The sequence below is a fragment of the Phyllostomus hastatus genome, unplaced genomic scaffold (genome assembly GCF_019186645.2).
Source record: "Phyllostomus hastatus isolate PE091 unplaced genomic scaffold, TTU_PhHast_1.1 phas_scaffold_93, whole genome shotgun sequence".
Lineage (NCBI taxonomy): Eukaryota > Metazoa > Chordata > Mammalia > Chiroptera > Phyllostomidae > Phyllostomus > Phyllostomus hastatus.
This window is the reverse complement of record NW_025334042.1, coordinates 20,980,751-21,002,425: the sequence shown is the minus strand read 5'-3', so window position 1 is coordinate 21,002,425 and position 21,675 is coordinate 20,980,751. Positions and strand designations below refer to the sequence as shown.

At 44.3% G+C, this 21,675-nt stretch overlaps 1 protein-coding gene and 1 non-coding gene across 4 annotated transcripts in view; both read right to left on the bottom strand.

Annotated features, from left to right (window-relative positions):
- SLC11A2 (solute carrier family 11 member 2) overlaps positions 1-21,675 on the bottom strand; it is a 43,396-nt gene that overhangs the window by 21,334 nt on the left and 387 nt on the right. For all 3 annotated transcript variants that reach the window (XR_006784639.1, XM_045829958.1, XM_045829959.1), the window contains exons 2-8: positions 7,213-7,266; positions 5,600-5,748; positions 4,929-5,054; positions 4,411-4,530; positions 2,495-2,601; positions 1,896-1,966; positions 1,721-1,788 (exon numbers count right to left, since the gene is read on the bottom strand). Coding sequence is in view for 2 of the 3 variants with exons in the window: in XM_045829958.1 (XP_045685914.1) it covers positions 1,721-1,788; positions 1,896-1,966; positions 2,495-2,601; positions 4,411-4,530; positions 4,929-5,054; positions 5,600-5,748; positions 7,213-7,246 (675 nt within the window). In the remaining variant the exon portion in view is untranslated. The remainder of the gene's footprint in view (positions 1-1,720; positions 1,789-1,895; positions 1,967-2,494; positions 2,602-4,410; positions 4,531-4,928; positions 5,055-5,599; positions 5,749-7,212; positions 7,267-21,675) is intronic.
- Positions 16,060-16,196, bottom strand: LOC123813142. Its single transcript, XR_006784657.1, has one exon. It is a non-coding gene; the product is annotated as a small nucleolar RNA SNORA2/SNORA34 family (small nucleolar RNA).

Sequence of the window (21,675 nt, the reverse complement as noted above, 5' to 3'; positions counted from 1 at the left end):
ACTGGAGCCCAACACTGAGGGAGCAACAGCGCTAGGAAACACCCAGCACCCTCTCCTGCTTTCCTCACAACCCCGCATTCTTCAACCACCACCGACGATAGTGAGGAATAAGGAACCATCAAAACCCACGCAGCACAAGGAGCCTGCTGCCAAGGTCAGAGAATTCAACACCGGGGCACCTGGATATTTTACATCATCTTTTAGATATGCAAAATAGATATAGAGAGAATGCAATTAATATTCTAAAGATATAAAATGGCTGCTCAGGACCTCATTAATATTAATCTCACAATAACTCCTATGAGACAGACCCAAGACTATAGTCAATTCTTAATTACCCACACTTACGCTCCTGCTCACCTATAATCATCTAAGTATCACTGTTTGCCTCTAGCACAAGCTGACTCATTCATAAACACTTTTCCCTGGTTCAGCATTTCTCTTGAAAGCCTTAGACCAAACTGTATAAACTACCCCATAATCTAATCTATATCTATTATAATCTAATCTGTAGATTAGATACATTGATAAAAGTCTAGCCAGGCCAATAAACAGAATCAGTTAAACTGGGCACAGAAAGGTGCCATTACTGCACACAGTGATGCTGATTCCCGGAGTGTGTGTGGGAGGGCACAAGCAGGAAGCAGCCACTGTACCCTCTACAGTTCCAACAAAGGCACAGTTCAAGCTGCAGCTGGGACACACCAGAATGAGCAAGACCAGACCCCTCTAAGTTAACATTCAAGGATCACCCTGTAACACCCTCTCTAACCCTCTCCAAAGCTCCTCTGTTGCCGAGATGGGCAATTTTGAACTAGGGGGTTGTCTGGAAGGTCCTAGAGAGTTTAGTCATTTTCGACACGGAAGTCCCTGCAGATCTTCCTGGACACTACTAGTCTTTGCTATAGATAATATTCCTTCAAAACTGGCCCAAGGCTTAATTGGCTTTTTCTTTCTTTTCTTCACCCCTCCCCATGCTTTTGCTTTTACTTTTACTAACATTTTTCATTTTATGCTGACTTTACTTCCAGGGCCTAAGTTTTTGTTTCTTCAGTTTCTTCCGAATATCTTATGCTTCTGTGCAACCTCCCCTTCTGGTTTAGGAACAACCTGCTTTCTCAGCAGGCAACTCTCAGTGTGGCAGGGAGGGCTCCTGTGTGGGCGAATTCGCCCACGGGCTCTGCCAGTTCTGGGCCGCATCTTGGGAGCTTTGTTCACCCGGATGTGCTCCGCGACCACAGACTCTACACCTAAACCCTTAAGCTCTTCATTTTTAAGCACGTGCAGCCAGAAGTCAGCACTCTTTCTGGGCCACTGGCCCTGTGTCCAACCCACTTAGCCTGGACACACACACCAACTCCACTGCTGTCACAACGGAACGGCACACATCGCTTCTGTAAAGTGACAGCCTTCAGACACTCGATGGCGTCTCTGATCTGCAAACCCCTGACAGCCAGGGCAGCTTCACGGGTGTTCTTATAGTGAACTCAAAGATCTGAACCTCCTTATCTGCATGATTTTGCACAGTTCTGGGTCAAGTGAATGGCGAACTGTTTTCAGAGGTCACCTCAGGCCACTAACAAGGAGAAGCAGCAACTGGCTTTTTCTGAGCACAGGCAGTACAATCAAAGCACCCTAGCATTATTCTCTTTTATAATAAAGGCAAAAAAATGTTTGTTTTTTTGTTTTACAAAGCTAATGAATAGCCTGGAACACTTGCCTCGTATCCAAATGTGAGGGCCATAACAGTGATGAGAAAGCCAAAAAATGCTTCCAGCTTCCGCAAGCCTAAAGGGGGAAATGCAGCAGTGAGTTCGCAGGAGACAGACTTCCCCGCCAGCCACAGGACGGGGAAGCGGCTTCTTTGTCTAACCCCTCCGTCCCGCTCTACTCACCATATTTGTCCAAAAAGAGAAATACGAAGGTATCTGCAATTGTGATGAGTACTCCACCCCACAGGGGAACCCTGCATCGGAGATAAGAAATGGGCATTAGAGGAAAAAAAGGAAACATTGAGAAGCACTTTCTTCCCCACAGCAACTGGGAGAAGCAAGGACTTGTGGGAGAGGAGACAGTGCAGTAGGCCAGGCCTCGGGCAGTTTCGGCTCACAGCAGCCACTGATTAATAGTCACTCAAACCTGACTGTCTACTACAGCAGACACTTAGGGTGTAAAGCTGAAAGGGATGGGTCTTACCCCTCAAGGGGCTCACTGCCTAGTGGGATAACCTGACATGAAACTAAATAACTGTAATACACAGTAATACACAAATAAAACACACACTGCACAACTGAAGCACATATAACCCGACACAAGAACGTGGGGGTGCAGAGCCCACATCTGCCAGGGGAGAGGAAGGCGGTCCCAGGCTGGTCCCACCGGAAATATAATAAACTTGAATCTTGAAAATGGAAAACGAGTTGGGTTTTTGTCCTTACATTTGCTTTAAAATCTAGCAAAACACTGATTACTTTGCACAGGGAAGCCCCCTCACCTTCCTACAGACAGGAGATTGATGGCAATGGCCGAGCCAATGACTTCCTGCATGTCCGAGCCAATGATAGCCAGCTCCACCATCAGCCACAGGATAATCCGTGGAACCTGCACACCAAGCAGAAGGACATGGTTCTAATGAGTCATTTCTAAGAAGCTCTCCCAAGTTTGGAAATCACATTTTGGAAGGGACCCATATAAAGCCCTCTCTGAGCCTTCGGTCTAGAGATTAAGTGCCAGCACAGGGCCCCACCTGCCCCGTCACTGCACTGCAGGCCATGGCTAGAGAGGGCAGGGCTGCTCTCATGTGGCCGTGCTCATGCATCAAGGTCTGGGCGGCCACTGACCCTGGTTTCTTCTCTTTTCTTTCCATTCAAGAGAGGAAAAGAATTTCCATTCATTAATTTCCACTTAATTCCCTGCCTAAAAACAATCCTGAAAGTCTGAAGGGGGAAATTGCCCTGGCTGGTGGGGCTCAGTAGATGGAGCGCCACCTGGGAACCAAAGGGTCCCCACGCCTGGGTTGCGGGCCAGGTCCCTACTAGGGGGCATGAGAGAAGCAACCAGTGGATGTATCTCTCACCCACTGCTGTTTCTCTCCCTCCCGTCCCCTCTCTCTAGAAGTAAGTAAATAAGTAAAATCTTAATTTTAGAAAAAAGGATGCTGATACAGTCAAAATATTGTTCAGGAGAGAATAGAAAATGACCACAGAAGAAAATATCTGTCCTGACTTCAGCTAAGGAGACAAAACAACTGGGAAAAGGCTGAGGCTGTCCTTTTTTTTCTTAACTGATTTTTAGAGAGAGGAAAGCAGAAGGGATGGGGTGGGGGGACTTGCTGTTCCACTTATTTATGCGCTCATTGGTTGACTCTTGTATGTGCCCTGACCTGAGACTGAACCCGCAACCTAGGTATACTGATGCTCTAACCAACTGAGCTACCTGGCCAGGGGTAGGGTCTGACTTAATGTAACAGGAAAGCAAGTGAAAAAGGACAGATATGCGAAGGGACTCAGGGCAAAGCGGTAGCATTGGTGCTGTGCAACAAAACAGTAAACTACTCTGGCCAAACAGTATAGGTGACAGACAGATTTAGTTCACGCCGGCTCGCCGAGGCCAGAACAAGAACACTGCCAGGTATCTGCCACCCACAAATCTGCCACAAAAACAACAGTTAAGATAATGAAAGAGAAACTAAAAGAAATGATAAGCTACCAAGGTTCTCTTCTGAGAGGCATATAAGAAAATAAAAACAGGACACTTTCTTACAGCCCGGAAAGGAGATTAGACATTTAGGCTAAACCAGAGCGGCTCGGCCGGACCTGACCCAGAGGCGAAACCCGGCCGGAGCCGCCTCCCAGACACGGGCTGCGCCGGCCGGAGGCGGTGGGACCGAGGGCCCCGAGTGTCCGGGAGGCAGCTGTACAGACGGGGTGCCAAAGGGGCCAGGGTAAACTGAAAAGTAATTACTAATAAATCCAAAGGTCCTGCCACAGATGGTTTGCTATAAGGCAGAGACTGTTTTCGAATTGAGGAAGTCCAACAAAGAGAAAACACACAGAATGCAAAGCAACGGGCTGACCGCACACACGTGTGAACGCACTCAGCGGGCAGCCCAGTCCCGGACGGGGCACTACGAAATGCCGCACGGCAGAGCGAATGGTTATGTTCACTCAACAGAACTTGTCTAAGGAAATTTTGCAGAAAAAAGTGAATCTCAAGTTAGATTTTTAAGGCGCGTAGAAACGTGTCTGGGCAGCAAGAAGGGGCTAGAGAACATCCCTTGGGACCCCAGGTCTTCGGGGCCACGGACCCCCACGCCCTCACCAGTGTGCAGCAGCGGGGCCAGTACACACTGCCGGGTACACAGGTTCCTGTGACGTGAGTGACAGACAAACAGGACGGTACGCTGCTCACCTTGGGATACTGACGGTGACACACTTCGGCAAGGTGCATCCCAGTGACCACTCCCAGCCTCGCCGCCAGGCGCTGCAACAGGAGCCCCACGATGGTGGCCAGCAGAAGAACCCAGAGCAGCTAGAGAAGAACAAACCCGGCACAACACTCACTAGACAGCCGAGGGGCTGCCTGGGTGTCTGGCGATGTGAATGGGAAACTCTGCATCCAGGGAAGAGCCCAGGTCAGGGCCGAATGACCTGAGTTCTGTGTCAGGGGCTGCACGCAGCCTGGTATGTCTCCTGTGCCTCTCTGAGCCTTGGTTTCTCCCATCTGCAGCTTCCCCTTTAATCGAGGAAATTATGAGGGTGAAATAAAATAAAAAACAAGCGGGAAAGTGCTTTCCACCGAAGGGTCCCTGCCAGTGAAGTCCCCGCCTGTAGGTCCAGAGGCTGATATCCACAGGCAGAGAAGCGGAAAGGGATGTGAAAGTGGGCCGTGTGTGTTCCAAAGGGACACAGGTGGGACTGGGTGTTTACCTTAAACCCAGCCACTGCTCCGGACTGCAGATCCGATTCGATGTTGCCTGGATCCAGGTAGGCAATGCTCATAAGAAAGCCTGGTCCCGTGAAAGCCCAGAGTTTACGAAAGCTAAAGCATGAGTACTACAGGAGAAGAGAGAGAGAGAGAGTGAGTACTGATTATCACCTCCCACTAATTATCTGTTTTATCACGTAGAAAAGCCAAAACATCAGCCTCACAAGAACAGAGGATTTAGGATGTTGGAACTCGGGTGTGTCCAAGTTTCACTTCCATCTTACTTGCTTCTTATCAGTCAGCTGGCCACCTCCCTACCCAAGTAAGAGCCCTTCCCTGCCCTGCTCTTTTCCATCAGCCGGGCACACAACGCCAGTCCCTCTGGGCCCAAGCACGACCCAAGTGGGACAAATGCCATCGTAAAAAAGGAACATAAAACTCAAACTTCCTTGATTGAAGAATGCTCACTAAGACAGCTTGGCAACTGTTTTCAAGGCCCTCGTTTCCCTTAACAGTGTCTGGTTATTCTGATGACAAACATTCAAATATTCAAGCCATCCAGAAATGGCTTGCCAAAATCAGACCCGAGGCCGCAGTCCTGGGCTGTGCGGCAGACCTTCCACTCACGTTCTCCCTACACAGTAGCTTTCTCCTCCAAGGGCCTGCCACCAACCTCCTCCTCAGGAACGGCAATCTTCTCATCAAAATAGGTGGTGAAGGGCTCATTCGAGCTCCCGGTGGACTGTGGGAGGGAGGAGTCGCTATAGGCAGGGTTGATGGCACCAAGATGGGCCAAGTCCCCATGGTCCTCAGAAGCATCATCTAAATGAACAGATTTGAAAAGAATTTTTTTAAATGAATAAAATATACTAATGGTTCATCTTCAGTAATACTGAAATGAAATCTTTTTAATACCCTAAAGGAACAAGGCCAACCCAACTGTACCTCAACTTATTTCCAATATTTCACTTTTATTGGTATTTTTAATAAATTAATTTATTATTGACTAAGCTATACATTCACATGACTGAAAATCTGAGAAATACAGAAGAGCTTATGGTATAAAAAGCTCCCTCTTACCCCCTCCCCCAGTGGCACAGCTCCCGGTCAGCGTTACCACTGACCTCACAGTGGTTTTCCTGCTTTCATACTTCTATTCCCACTTGGCAATTTTAGAACCATTTCATCTTCTTCTAAAAAAACTAATGTCTAGGGCTCAAAATACAACATCTCCAGATGAGCCTCACTGCTAGCCTAAAATCCTAACTTTTAGAAGAAAGAAACCGGGTCAGTCTAGTGGCCACCCTCCCAGTGTTTGGCAGGACTCACGCAAAGAAACATCCCTGGGCATCACGCTTCCCTTAGGCTCCTCAAAAAACGTGGCAGTTGCAAAACCCTGCTGCATTTCAGGATAAAATCTGAAGCTGCCAGGAAAACCGCCACACAGGAACCCCTCTGCCTCCTGACTAAGGCCTGCAGTAAGGAGCTCCGGGTCACAGGGTGACTGACCTCATGACAGGAGGACTCATCTGAGGCTGATAAGTCAGTGTTTCCCTGAGGCTGGCATTTTTGTGGTTAATATTAAATGCAGGGAAGCGGGAGGGGGAGGGACTGGAAGAAAAGGGCTAATCTGCCAGAAAGATACAAAATCCAGTTTGCTGTAGCCATCAAATGGCTATTTCAAGGCACGAAGCTCTCATTTCAGTGTTTCCAAGAAATCTTCACAACTTCCAATTAAAAAAAAAAAAAAAAAACAAGAACTAACCCTTAAGTGGCCCTAACTGATTTTTAAAAATTATAAAAAAGAAGTGGAAATCCTAAAGGGGAAACTGAGAACAGAAAGGGTTGGTCACAGCGGCCCAGGAGCTTTAACTGAATACACAGCACGAGGTGCACGCCCAGCAGCCTCCGGCTCCACGCACATGAGACGCCGTCAGCAACCACAGCGGTCTAGAGGTTTTTACGACAGGTCCGCGGACACTGCCTTCGCAAGCATCACTGCTTCGGAAACTAAACTTGCAGCTAATCCTGGCCCATCTCAGAACTGGAAACAAGATGAGGCAGGCTTCTGTGGTTACAAAGCCATTTTCATTCACAGCCTAAGGTGCCAGATGGTGACTCCTGTAGGGAGCAGGTCTCCATAAAGATTCTGTTGGCTAGGGAGGAGGAAATGGGGGCAGTTTTGTTGGACTAGACAGCGAAAAGGGAAATACGGTAAATTTCTGTTACCGACTTCAGCCTAATTCCAAATAAAAATTAGACAGTAACTCAAAAACTATAAATTACCATCTGGTGTCTTCTGTTCAGGACCCAGCACCATGGTGTTCTTAGAATAGGATTCTGGAAAGTAGAAAAGGGAGGGAGAGGAATTAACAAGAACAAACTAACAAGTTCAAAAACAGCATTTTGTACTCTGTACAACCTAACCCCTATTATATGAAAAGAATTATTCTTCTACTGGATTAGATAACCTTGAAAATAATTACAGTTTTCATAGTATGAGTAAGAGATATTTAATAAAAAATGTAAGTCTTAATCATGTTTTTGCTAGCAAGACTTCAAAACCAAACTGACAGCAAACTGAAGCAAACCGGATTTCAGGAAAGCAGGCAAATGCCTTTTCCTTTAGAAGCAGGCGTCTATGAATGATTTCGCACCAGGTTCCCACCACGGTGCACTGAGTGGTGGGCACAGCACGGCCCCCTTTCTGGCCATGCCCGATTTCCCAGAACTAGGACTCTGCACCAAACCGGTTCCAACGTGCAAGGCAAATGCCTTTAAAAAAAAAAAAAAGACTTCATTTATTTGTTTTTAGAGAGAGGGGAAGGAAAGGAGAAAGAGAGAGATAGAAACATCAATGTATGGTTGCCTCTCACACCACCCCCTCCTGGGGACCTGGCCCGCAGCCCAGGCAGGTGCCCTGACCGGGAATCAAAGCACGTTTTGGTTCACAGGCCAGGGCTCAGTCCACTGAGCCACACCAGCCAGGGAAAGGCAAATGCTTTTTAATAAGCTCCCACACAGAGGCTGCTAGGCAATCACCCAGTCTCTGCTGTGCCTCCAGTTTAACCCAAATTTAAAACCAGACTGATTTCTCACCATTTTTTAGTTTTTTTATTTTTTATTTCTTTATTGATGTAAGAGAGAAAGAGGAAGGGAAGGGGGAAGGGGGGAGACACACACACACACACACACACACCGATTTATTGTTCCACCCACTCGTGCACTCGCTGGTGGATTCCTGCCTGTGCCCTGACCCGGGATTCAGCCCCTTAGCGCATCCTTGGTATATGGGGAGGACTCTCTATCCAACCGAGCTACCCGACCAGGGCTATGGGTTTTTAAGGGCAGAGATCTATGACTCATTGACCTAACAATTTAAGCTTGAGGAATAGAGCGAAGAAATAAAAAGGAGTCAGAGGGTCAAGCTGCTAAATTATTAACTCCAAGTAGGCTGAGATATAAAAAAAAATTATTCCTGTTTTAACTGACTCCAGGAACTCAACCCTTTGGAGTTTCCGGCCCTATCTGAATACAGTATGCACTGTGCCTTTCATGCCTCCAGGGAGCCACCTGAATGACCTCGAAAAGAAAGCGTCCCACTCTCTAAACCACTGGACAGCTGAAGATTACCATCTTGGACCAAGGTGGGGGCTAAGAATGCATAACTGATTCTTCTCAAGAATGTGCCTTGCACTATAAAACTCTCAAGACTTTTCTTTCTGCTTGGGAGCACTCTTGGTACTGCCTAGTAGTGGGGAGGCTCTGACTGGAAATGAATGACAAAGATTTATGCAAGGGTCTCATGCTTGGATTTCCTGGAAAGGTGGGGTGAGCACCTCACCAGCGCAATGGTAGTAGAGGGCCACAGATCCCCAGCCTCACTCACGTCCCCCGAGGAGAGACTTCAGGCATGGCATTTCAGGTCTCACCCCCAGCCCCTCGACAGCGGGGAGGGGAAACCGAGCACGGTCCTCCCCTCCCGGCGTGCAGGGAGAGCTAGGCATGGTCTGCAAGGTGCCAGCGCTTCTCTTAGTCCTGCAGTGAGCAACCTGTGGGGATGAGGCAGTGCCTGAAATGTCCCGCTTTCTGTTGGGGTAAGTTCAGCTGTGGAGGAGGGGATTTAACAAGCCCATTTGGACACAGATCTATGGTGTATTGTCCAGTCAACCCCACCAACAAGGCTGATTTAAATTTTTTTTAAGATTTTATTTATTTATTTTTTTAGAGAGGGAAGGGAGGGAGAGAGAGAGAAACATCAATGTGCGGTTATTGGGGGTCATGCCCTGCAACCCAGGCATGTACCCTAACTGGGAATCGAACCTGCAACACTTAAATTTTGATCTACTGATCAAGGAATCTAGTTCTCAGTCAATTCCCAATTCAGAAGGGGAAAGATGAGGTAACATTTCTTGTTAACACCCCCCCTTAAATCCCACTAATTACTATATATACTACTAAGAAAGGTATAAAGCCTCCCCTTAGCTATCTTTTGCTGCTTACTTAAGTCGTCTTTTCCCACTCTTGTCCCTTTGTTCTTCCTAACTGAACAGTCCTCCACTTCGTTTTAGGTAATCTAGCTACCCACATATTCTACACTATATCAATATTATAGAATTAGAGAACTCAGACCCAAAGGGGGTTTTAGGTTTCATCTATTTTCTGGGATGTAAAACATACAACCACTTGCTAATCTGGAAAACACTTTTCATCTCTGCACTAACCAATGCCCAGTGTTCTGTTATGATGTACAACCAGCCATGGCCCTCCTACCAGGCTCTGGGCCTCCAGAGGGCCGAACAGCGGCCAACACACCCCATTGACACTGACTCGACCCACCCCCTCTGAGCAGCTACAACAGCTCCCAACCCAACTGCGATGTCCGTATCTGCTGACTCCACTGCAGCAGCCACTTAGCTTCCAATCGCAGCACAGCCCCTTGGCTCCAACCAGGGCCTCTGAACTTTTATTTTACACGTAATTTTAAGAAGCCAGGTACTCAGGGGTATCGGAACTGACAATAACTTAGAAACCACAAATCAGATCTGGGACTAAGGCTCCTAAAGGAAAAGGTCTTGGGCCAACTGGTTTCAGACAAAGAGACCTTCTTTATGTATTATTATTAAAAGAATAGCTTGAGTTATTATTAAGAACAACTCAAGTTTCTTAACTGTGGCCTACTCACCAAGAACTGATTAAATTACTTTGCAGTGATGATATCCTATTTAAGAAGACATGGAAGTGCCTTATACATTTGAGGAAGATTCCTACCCCAAACAGGCTACTGAACAGATGAAAAAAGCAAACAAATGACACAGTAGTGTGTCCTCCCCAAGCCTGTGGTCAGTAAAGTGACAGTTAAATACTGGATTGGCTGAAAAGTCCATTTAGTTTTGTCCATACAGTGGCTCTAGTGGTGCTTCATGGTCTCGAACTTCATTCGAAACAGTTTTGTTAGAATGTATTTTGACAGCCATCATATCAGCATGCAGTTAAAAAATCTTGTCAAAATTGGTGATTTTTTTGTGCAGCCATTTTAAATATTGAGGATGGAAGAAAATACACAACATTTTCGGCATATTACACTCTATTAATTTCAAGAAAGGTAAAAACGCAACTGAAAGGCAAAAACAAAAAGATTTGTGCAGTGTATGGGGAAGGTGCTGTGACTGACGGAACATGTCAAAAGTGGTTTGTGGAGTTTCTTGGTACAACGACATTTTGGCCAAATAACTCTTTGCTGTGGGGCTGTCGTATGCCTTGTAAGATGTTTAGAAACACCGCGGTCTCTGCCCACTAGAAGCCAATAGTGGGAGCTAGCCAACATACTCAAAATACCCAAATCAATAAAGTTATTTGTGAAAATAAAAAATGTGTCTTTTACCGAAAAACAAAAAAACAAACAACAAAACAACAACAACAACAAAAAATAATGGACTTCTTGGCCTACCCAATAATAACTTTAGAGAGAAATATTTCTTTTTAAATTTTTTATTGATCTTTTTAGAGACAGAGGAAGGGGGGGAGAGTGAGACAGACAGACAGACAGACATGGATTTGCAGTCCCACTTATTCATGCATTCATTATATATGCCCTGACTGGGGGTCAAATCCACAACTTTGGTGTCATGGGGACAACGCTGTAGCCAAATGAGCTATCCGGCCAGGGCCAGAAATACTTCATGATAAAAATTTTATTAATTAGCCCTGTCTGGGGTGGCTTCATTGGTTGGGCATCATCGCACAAACCAAAAGGTCGCTGGTTCAATCCCCAGTCAGGGCACGTGCCTGGGTTGCAGGCCTGGTTCCTGTCAGGGGGCGTGTGAGAAGGAACAGATCAATGTTTCTCTCCCGCTCTTTCTCCCTCCCTTCCCCTGTCTCTAGAATAAATTTTTTAAAATTTTTATTTATTATTGTTAGTATTCTAACTGATTATTCCTATACTAATTACATACTGGGCCAATAATATAAAAAGTCTGGTCCTCTCTCTGAAATCTCAGGAATGTATTATTCCAAGAGAAAAAAAATGGATTCTAGATTCCAACTTTCTCATCGAAACTTTTCATCAGCAAACGACCACCCCACTGCCTGCCATGTGCACAGAGCGTGACTGGGGCAGCGAGCAGACAGGGTCGGTTAGGCCTGGTGTGCTCGCCTCACAGTACTGAAGTCTCCATGAAAACATAAGACACGTATGGAAGCAGTAAGTCAGACATTCTTTAGAGAAAGGTTATTTAGAAAGTTGCAGAGGTAGTAGAAGTGAGACTGCTGGGCTGCAGAGGCTCAGGAAACCAGGTGGAGGCAGAAGGAGGGGGGCGGGTGCAGGTGTGCTGCCAAGGGAGAGAGTGCCGCAGTCGATATTAACACAGTTTTGCTCTCTGAGGCTGCACTGCCAGGCCAGTAAGGAAAATGTGAAGCTGAGGTACAAGCAACCAGGATCAGCTCAGCAGGACCTTGACAATCGTGACTGACACCGCTTTGATGTTCCAGGTCACCCCAGCCCTAAAGTATCACCTTCTCTCACAGCCAGTAAGTTTCACTTTATCAACAGCAATCAATGAAGAAAATGGCACTCGTATTTAAATGTAAAATAACTATTTTATTCCATTCCTTATCAAAAGTTGTAAGACTGTTTTACTGTAAAACATGCTAATAAAATCACATTTTCTATCTAAAATGTCAAAAATCTACATATTCTTTGACCCAGCAGTTCCACTTCTAAGAATGCATCCTAAAGAAACAGTCACAGGAGGGAGTATGTGCAAGGATGTTTCCTGCAGCACTGTGTAGTATCAAAAGCCTGGAGCATCAAAAACAACCAGGTATCAGCAGGGGACTGGTACACTATGGATATGCATGGGACGGAATGCCATGCAGCTATTATAAATAAGGCAGATCTACAGATATTAATAGGAAATAATATCCAAAATGTGTTGTCAAGTAAAAAACCCAATTTATAAAACAGTACGCTAAGCCCTGGCTGGTATATAGCTCAGTGGATTGAGCGCGGGCTGTGAACCAAAACATCGCAGGTTCGATTCCCAGTCAAGGCACATGCCTGGGTTGCAAGCCATGGCCCCCAGCAACCGCACATTGATGTTTCTCTCTCTCTCTCTTTCTCCCTCCCTTCCCTCTCTAAAAGTAAATAAATAAAATCTTTAAAAAAACAGTACACTATCATTTATGTAGAAAAAAAGAAAAATATATACAAGCACACATACATATTATCTCCAAAGGACAATGAAGAAGTAGGGAGCACAAATGAGCCCAGTAGCACGAAGATATCTCACTGAATATACACCACATACCATGCTGTTCTTTAAAAAATTTTTTTTACTGTGTGCATTTTTTTAATGTAAGGAGACGATATGGATTTCCTTCTTTTTTCACTTACAGTTTACTTTTAATATTATTTTGTACTGATTTCAGGTGTACAGCATAGTGGTTAGGCAATCATATACTTTACCAAGTGCCCTGATACTTCCAATATCTACCTGGCACTGTACACAGTTATTGCAATAATATTGGAATATTATTGACGATATCCCCTATGCTGTACTTTATATCCCTGACTATTCTGTAACTACCAATTTTTATTTCTTAATCCTGTCACCTTCTCCACCCAGCCCCACAGCCCTCCTCCCCTCTGATGGCTGTCTCTATTCTCTGTATCCATGAGTCTGTTTCAATTTTGTTCATTTTGTCTTTAGATTCCACATATAAGTGAAATCACATGGTATTTGTCTTTCTCTGACTTATTTCACTGAGCAAAATACCCTCTAGGTCCACCCATGCTGCCGCAAATGATTGGATTCACCTCTGTTTTTTCACAGGCAGAAGTAACAGATTATTTTTAATTAGCAAAAAGCATGTATAAAACACTTCAAACTTGTATAAATTAATGAGTAACAAGTAACCATAAAAACATAATTTCAAGAGCTTTTCTAATAATGTAGTCCTAGGAGAAACACATTTTAAGAAAAAAATTAATAAACATATACTAAAGAATTTAAAGAAGACAAAGACTAAACATTTAAAAAGTGAGAGTTCCGCCTTGGCTGGTGTGGCTCAGTGGATCGAGTGCTGGCCTGCAAACCAAAGGGTCGTGGGTTCGATTCCCAGTCAGGGCACATGCCTGGGTTGTGGGCTAGGCTCCCTGGGTTGCAGGGCATGTGAGAGGCAACCACACACTGTTACCTCTCTCCCTCTCTTTCTCCCTCCCATCCTCTCTGTCTAAAAATAAATAAAATCTTTTTTTAAAAAAATGAGAGTTCCCCAGTATCCTGATTGCACATGACTTTCTTGAGATATTAAGAGTTCAGTATACATCTTCACCCCATCAGTGTAAACCAGATGGCCCAACCCAATCTTTACTCTTTCCAGTCTAAGACTTGAATGAAATAATTGTCTCCTTGTTCCCAAGGAGGGGAAAGAGGAAAACTGTGGCTTTAGAATCATAATTGCTAAGTCAAGTGACTTCAAGTACCTCACTTAACTTCTCCAAGTCTTGAATTCCTCCTTTGATCAAATTCCTACCTTATTTTCATTTTTTTAAATTTTAATTTAATCGTTGTTCAAGTACAGTTTTCTGTCCTTTACTCCCATCCCAGCCCACCCACCCATCCCTCCCCACCTTATTTTCATTCTTATCTGTCATGATCTCGGAGGCAGGTCTGCACTGCCTGTGCTGAATCTGGGTTCAGCCAAGTACTTGTTCCTGATGCTCTCACCCACCCACTGTTCTCTGGATTCACTTCTTAACAAAACCACCCATTGCTCTCTGGGCTCACTTTTTAACAAACCCTGGGGACTCCCGCTGATAAAGCTTCCATATTGGATCATCGGAGATCTGCAGCCTTCCCCTGGCAAGCATATATTCCCCTAACCTTAACTTACTACCACTCTGCCTTAGTGCCCAAGTAGCCATCCTGTGAGGTTATGATTTGCGAATTTCATCTGACTGCAAAGAATTAGAAGCCCAATCCTCAGGAAAGCATTTCCTGACTCACTCTTAATTTGGGTTAAATGGCCTTCCTCCATGTTCTCCCAAGGCACCAGCTGCTTACCACTCTTACCCTGTAACCTTGAAATCATTTATTCCCTGATACTGTTTACAGCAAAGGCGCTCGAAACTATTTCACTGATTTTAGAGCTGTTTCAATGTTGCAAAGGTGTCCCTAAAATAGTAAGGTTTAGAGAGGCATGTTTTTACACAGTCCTCTAATTCTTCCCTTCTTTCCTCCCTTTCTCTATGTGAACAGTCAAAGACGGCATTCCATAGGACTGTGATTTTCAACCGCTGTGCCACAAGAATTTTTAAAACGTGCAGTACCTGACTATTTAGTCAGGGGCACTGACCCCTTTTCCCTTAGCTTGTCAAATAAAAAAGTGACAACAGTCGCCGACACAATAGCCATTTGGTGTGAATGAATCAAAATTACACCTATTTTTTTTGTCAGATTGGCAAAAAATATATTTTTTGGTGTGCCACAGTATTTTAGGAATTAGTTTATGTGGCCATGAGAGGAACATGGTTGAAAATTGCTGATGTAGGAAAGAATTTTCACAGAAGCAAACAGAAAGGTGTTTGCACGCAAGCGATTAAATAAATATCAACAGGAATGTCTGAAGTTCACTCTCTGAAGCCTCCCTTAGACAGTGCTCAGGGCCAGCAACACCCTGGGGGCAAAGCAGAAACTGCCAGAGGCACAGATCACGGTTCAAAAGCAACACCTGAGTGTTTTAGAGAGCTACAAGGAGTTATGGCATTTTAACATTCATACTGTGCCCTAAAGAAAATGTAAAGCAAAATTTCCAGATTCTGTAAAGAAAATTTCCAGATACTTCTAAAACCCCCTTTTTCATAAAGATCTACTTTAAGGTGATGGCACTTGATGTTCTAGAAAACCGTGACTGCCGATCTAACGCCTGTGTTGCGCCAGGTGCTCTTTAGGAAGGCGGGCTTCTACCCCGCCCGCCTGAACACAACTGACATATTCAAGTGGTTCAACAGAGCTTGTTGTTTTCTGAACCCTCTGTGTTCTAATGAGGAAGACTGCTAGCCGCTTTTTTTTAAGATGATAGATTAGCCCTCGCTGCATGGTTCAGCTGGTCGGAGCGTCATCCCATACACCGAAAAAGGGTGCAGGTTCAATCCCCGGTTGGGGCATGTCCGGGAGGCAACTGATCAATGTTTTCTCTCTTTCTCTCTCTCAAATAAATATATCCTCAGGTGGAGATTAAAAAGAAAAAGATTATTACTTCCTCTGTTTTTCCATTCCAGGTCAATAAAAATGCACCATTTTCCGAGTCTCTTCCACCTAGGACATCCATCTACCTAATTAGTTCCAAAAAAAATGTGCCCCCACAGAGGGTAAGAGAAAACAGCTCAGAAAAGCCATGTAAATTTCTAAATTATTCTTGAGATGTGAAGTTTGGAATTTCTTTTTTTCACAGGTTAGAATTGTCCTATTGTTATTGGTAGAGAACTCACAGTAATTTTTTTTGTAATAACTGAACTTAACAGTATTATAATTCTAACAAAACAGGTTAAATCAGAGACCTCTGTGTTTTGGAATCCCAGTATTAACTGCCTACAAATAAATGCTAGGCCACGTCTATTACCAATGACACAGATGTTTCTTTCCAATGAATTGACCATTACATTTCCTAAGTTCTGAAATGGCCAACAGACCATAGAAAGACAATGCTTTAGGCTCCTGCTTGAAACCAGCAGCTTCAGCCAACTGCTGGTCTTGATTCAGGGCCAATGGAAATTTTTTTTTAAATTTGGATAAGTATATCCTATTTTTCTCTTATGAAAATCAATATAAAATTTTAAAAAGACAGGTTGAGCCCAGGCTGGCGTAGCTCAGTGGATTGAGTGCGGGCTGCGAACCAGGCATTGCAGGTTCCATTCCCAGTCAGGGCACATGCCTAGATTGCAGGCCATGGCCCCCAGCAACCTCACATTGATGTTTGTTTCTCTCTCTCTCTCTCTTTCTCTCTCCCTCTCTCTCCCTCTCTCTCTCTCTCTCTCCCCCTTCCCTCTCTAAAAATAAATAAATAAAATCTTAAAAAAAAAAGACAGGTTGAAGACTGATTATATCTGCTCCCTGACAGAAAGAACAAGCGAAAAGCCCCTCTCGTGTTAGCTTAAGAAAAAGGCCTAGAAACTCCACTCCTCTCTGCCCAAGTGAGTAATATCAGAATGCCTTCAGCCGAAAGCCACACAAGCACGCCCAGTTCATGAAGTACAAACAGTGCTGCTATTGTACGACGTGCTTAATACGCATCTGGGCATCGGAATGTCAGTCGGCCTCTCTCTCTGGCACAACGGCCCTTGAAACACCCGCTTAGACTGTTTCTCATATTACCGACTTTGTGCACTGTCAGAATATCTTGCTTAGTCCACCAGAGAACCACAATTTCCAACCGACATCCAGTTTGCTGTTTCTCACCCATGCTAGACTTCTGAGGCTCTGTTTTATACTTGAAAGAAAAACCTAACATTGAGAACATCTCATGACAAAGAAAGAAAAGAGAAAATTAATTAGCAAAAGGAAAGAGGGAGTAAGATATGGGGAGAAAGAGTCAGTTGATAATAAGCCCAGCTGCTTGGGTGTGAATGACGATAACAGTTGGGAGAAGTGTGGGCAGGCTGGCAAGAAGTACAGATCTTTCACACAGAAGTACCACTCGTCAGCCAGAGACTTCAGACTTGGAAGGGCCAGACACCTCCTAAATACAACTCTTCACTTTCTCTGCTCAGTGCTGGGGCTTAACCAGCTTCCAAGCCTTTACTGACTGCTCATGAAAGTCTTACTCCTAGAGACCACAGTTTGGTCTTTGTTCCTCCCAACTCGCCCAGTGTGAGCTCCCTCTGATTCCCTCCGGACGAGAAGTTTACAGCAGTGCACCGCCCTCTGGCAGGCCAGCCTGCCCCCCACCCACCACGGCTGTCCTGGAACACAGCTCCAACTCTGCGAACAATTCCAGAGACCCCTTTAGAGAGAAATGAAAAAGCCCATCAATCAGCTTATGTCTGTTTCTGGCCTCAGGAAAAAAATGTTTTGTCCTTATACCTGGTTAAGTAGTGTTTTGCTCTGGTAAAGATGAAAAAATTATTACCAGATTATATTCAACTCATTTATTCTAATGACAGCATTGCCCCCCCCCATGTAGCCTGGCCTTAACAATTTTAAGTACATATTTACCTCAACATTTCTTTTCTTAAAGCAAAAAAACAAATTATGTATAAAGACAGGCAATGCATACTGCAAGATTCTTCAAGCTCACTTGTGCCTCCTTCTGCTCTTTTTAACTTGTTGCCTTCTCCTTTCATTTCCATGGAAGTTTAACTAACACTTGATTATTAGCAATAAATGGGACCAAAACAAACAAAAATAACCCATACAAGATGACCTACCAGCCAATAGGCACAAACACTGAAACTCTAACTTCCCAATTTAAGTCCTCACTGGAAACTGGTTCTTACACTAAAAAATGTAATTTACTCTGACCATAAATTAAAAGTGCCAAGAGCTAATTTATAGGAAGGAAGGAAGGAAGGAAGGAAGGCAGGCAGGTAAGCACAAGAGCAACCCTGGCTGGAGTGGCTCAGAAGATTGAGTGCCAGCCTGCAGAACCAAAGGGTTGCTGGTTCGATTCCCAGTCAGGGCACATGCCTGGGTTGTGGGCGGGGTTCCTAGTATGGGGTGTGTGAGAGGCAACCAACTGATGTATCTCTTGCAACCACACATTGATATTTCTCTCCCTTTCTCCTCCCCTCCCCCTCTCTAAAAATAAAATATTTTTAAACAAATAAAAATGAAAATGGAAGAGCAATTAGACAATAAATATACTTTTACCATTCCTGTCCAAGTCTTTCATATTCTATTCTGATTTTATTAAAATATAGCTTATAATATATTTATGTTGTTTTACTTTATTAATGATATTCCTGATGATACTTGTAGGTATTATCTCTTCTTTGAGTCTCTTTGACTCTTCTTTGAGTCTCCAGGGGTCAAAAAAATTTAATTGTTCGCCCTGGCTGGTGTAGCTCAGTGGATTGAGTGCCAGCTTGCAAACCAAAAGGTCGCTGGTTGATTCCCAGTCAGGGCACCTGCTTGGCTTGTGGGCCAGATCTCCAGCTGGAGGCATGCAAGAGGCAACCGATTGATGTTTCTCTCACACACTGATGTTTTTCTCCCTCTCCTTCTCCCTCCCTTCCCTTCTTTCTAAAAGTGAATAAAATCTCTTCTTAAAAAAGTTAATCGTTCAATATATTTATGTTAAATTATCAAAAGAACAAATAGCATCCACTGAGTGAGACAAGGGTCTAGGTCTTCTAACTCCTGATATTCTATACATTCAACTGCTGCCAGCCTTCTTTTCCAAAATATTTTATTCAAACCACAGAGACTCATATGATAAACATGACAATATTAGGGCAACAGGCTCCCTTTTCTACCTCAAACACTCAACACTTTTTTTAAAAGATTTTATTTACTTATTTTTAGAGAGGGGGGAAGGGAAAAACATCAATCAGTTGCCTCTTGTACGTGCACCAACCGGGGACTGAACCTGCAACTCAGGCATGTGCCCTAACATGGAATCAAACCAACAACTCTTCACTTTGCTTCCCTTCCTTTTGTTGTATGGAACGGTGCCCAACCAACTGAGTCACACCAGTCAGGGCAAAAACTCAACTCTTTAAAGATGTCACTCCTGCCCTGGTCGGTGTGACTCAGTAGATTGGGCTATGAACTGAAAGGTCACCAGTTCAATTCCCAGTCAGGGCACATGCCTGGGTTGCAGGCCAGGTCCCCAGTTGGGGGCATGTGAGAAGCAACCGACTGATGTATCTCTTGCACATTGATGTTTCTCTCTCACTCTTTATGCCTCCCTTCCCCTCTCTCTAAAAATAAATAAATAAAATCTTAAAAAAAGACGTCACTCCTTTTCCTCCTTGTTCAAGTACAAATAAAGAGGATTCACAAAGACACTGTCCTCCACACTCACCATGCCAACATCTAATTTCCACCCTTATAGTAGTAAGAAATTGTCTTATTGCAAAGCTAAATAACTAAACTTATACCATCTGCATTTCAGCCACATCAGGCCAGCACACTACTAGATTAAGCAATGTTCTTCTTTAAAAAAATTTTTTTTAATTTTTCCTCTCCAGAGGACATTTTTTCATTGTTTTTAGAAAGAGAGGAAGGAAAAAAGAGAAACATCATGTGAGAGAGAAACATGGATCAATTGCCTTCCAAACACACCTAGACCAGGGATCCACACAGGGGTGGAAACTGCAACCCAGGTATATGCCCTGATGTGGAATCAAACCCACAGCCTTTCAGTTACAGGAAGGCGCTCAAACGGAGCCAGGCTGGCCAGGTGGCAATATTCTTTTTTGTAAATTCAAAGTTTCTCATTTTGCAATTAATTCCCAATATGGCTACATGTATAAATAGCAGCTTCCTTGAAAGAGAACTAGAAGACATGACAGTTTTCCATTAGAGCCTTCCAGAGGCAGGGAGGGACTTTGAAACTCATAGAAAGGGCATGAATCTGTCATCACACATTTGTATTTAGGCACATGGTGAGGAGGCAGGGAATAATGATGTCTTTGATTCCATTGTACCCACTAAAGCTTTTAACACTAACAGTCAAACAGACAAACTATACTTTGTGGATACCATTCTTTAACCTCTAACCTTCACTTTACTAGGTCAAAACTGAGCTAAAGCTGACTGGTAGCTCTGTAGAGTAATCCAAAGAACATCGCTGATTTCCTAACAGCAGAATAAGATTAGATTCACACCAAGCTTCCCCATTCTTTAACAAGAAATGCTGCCAGGCTACCAAGAAATTCCCCTCCCCAGTCCCAACTTGGCCATTCCAGAAACATGAGAAATCAAGTATGCTGCAATCATGGCCTTTTTGGTATTGGATCTGGGTCCAAAATAAACTGCCTAGGCCCCAAGGCTGTAAATGCTGTATTTTCCAATGAAAAATTAAACAGCTAAGGAAGTTCTCAGGTTTCCTGTACCCAAAGCAGGTACCACAGACGGACCCAGTATAGTAATAGTTTCCAACCTTATTTAATAACAATAAACACCCAGCAGGAAGCCTGTAGTCATGGGTAATTTATACTATACACTGAGATCAATGTTAATGACGCAGGTTCACTGGCAATAGGCTAACAGGATTCTGATCAAAGGTTAAGTTTAGAATCTTTAAAGAGGAAGAAGGCACATGTAGGGAATAGTAAAGGGGGGGGGTACCTCCCACATGCCAGCAACAGTTCTAAGTACTTTGTGTGTATTTCCTCATTTAATACTCACCAACAACACTATAAAAGTGATATTGCTATCAATCCCCATCTCAAGTATGTGGAAACAAAGAGGCTAAGCAACTTATGCACAAGTTTACACAGCCAAAAACGTGGTGCAAACTTGCTGGGTTTCAGATTCCATAGGAGTCAAGACAAACACAGTGTCCCCCTGGTTTCACCAATAATCACTAAAACTAGGGAAGCAAAAGTTTCTGGAAACCCTTAACTCTCCTTCCATATAATTTTTGCTTTTACTTTCCACTTTAAAAAGATGTCACATTCCTTTAACTTCCCAACACTCCTTTGAAAGCAGAGGACAATATGAGAACATCTTCATTTCACACACAGGAAACTCAAGCCCAGATTCCTCAACTTCTCCCCTAGTGATGCTCTTTAAAATAGTCTGATATATGAGGCGGGGTATTTGGGAAAAACAAAAGTGAAAAGGAATCCAAAGGTGATATAATAAAAAGTAAGCGACAGCTTTAAAATTAGGTACATAAGAAACCGAACAAATGAAGAGCATCCACCTCACCTACATACCATTCCATACCACACACGATAATTGCACGAGCAGGCCTAAAACCAATCTAAGCACAAGCACGCAGCTGCCCGCCCGGGCCCTTCGCAGGAAGTCGCTCTATTTGCTACTCAAAAATCAACTTTTTGTTGAAGTGGGGAGCCCAGGGAGCGGACGGGGCCCCAGAGCTCCGTAGATAAGGAGGCCACCAGGACCTTGCCCTGTGCCCATCGGCCTATTCCGCGTCGTGAAGCGGGTAAACCATCCCCCCACCCTCGATCACGGGTGCCCGCGCGGCAGCAGGTCCAGCCAGGGGTTGGCCATTTCCCCTAGGCCGCGGAAAGAAGGGGTGAGGCCCCGCGAACTCCGGCGTTCGTTCCCCGCC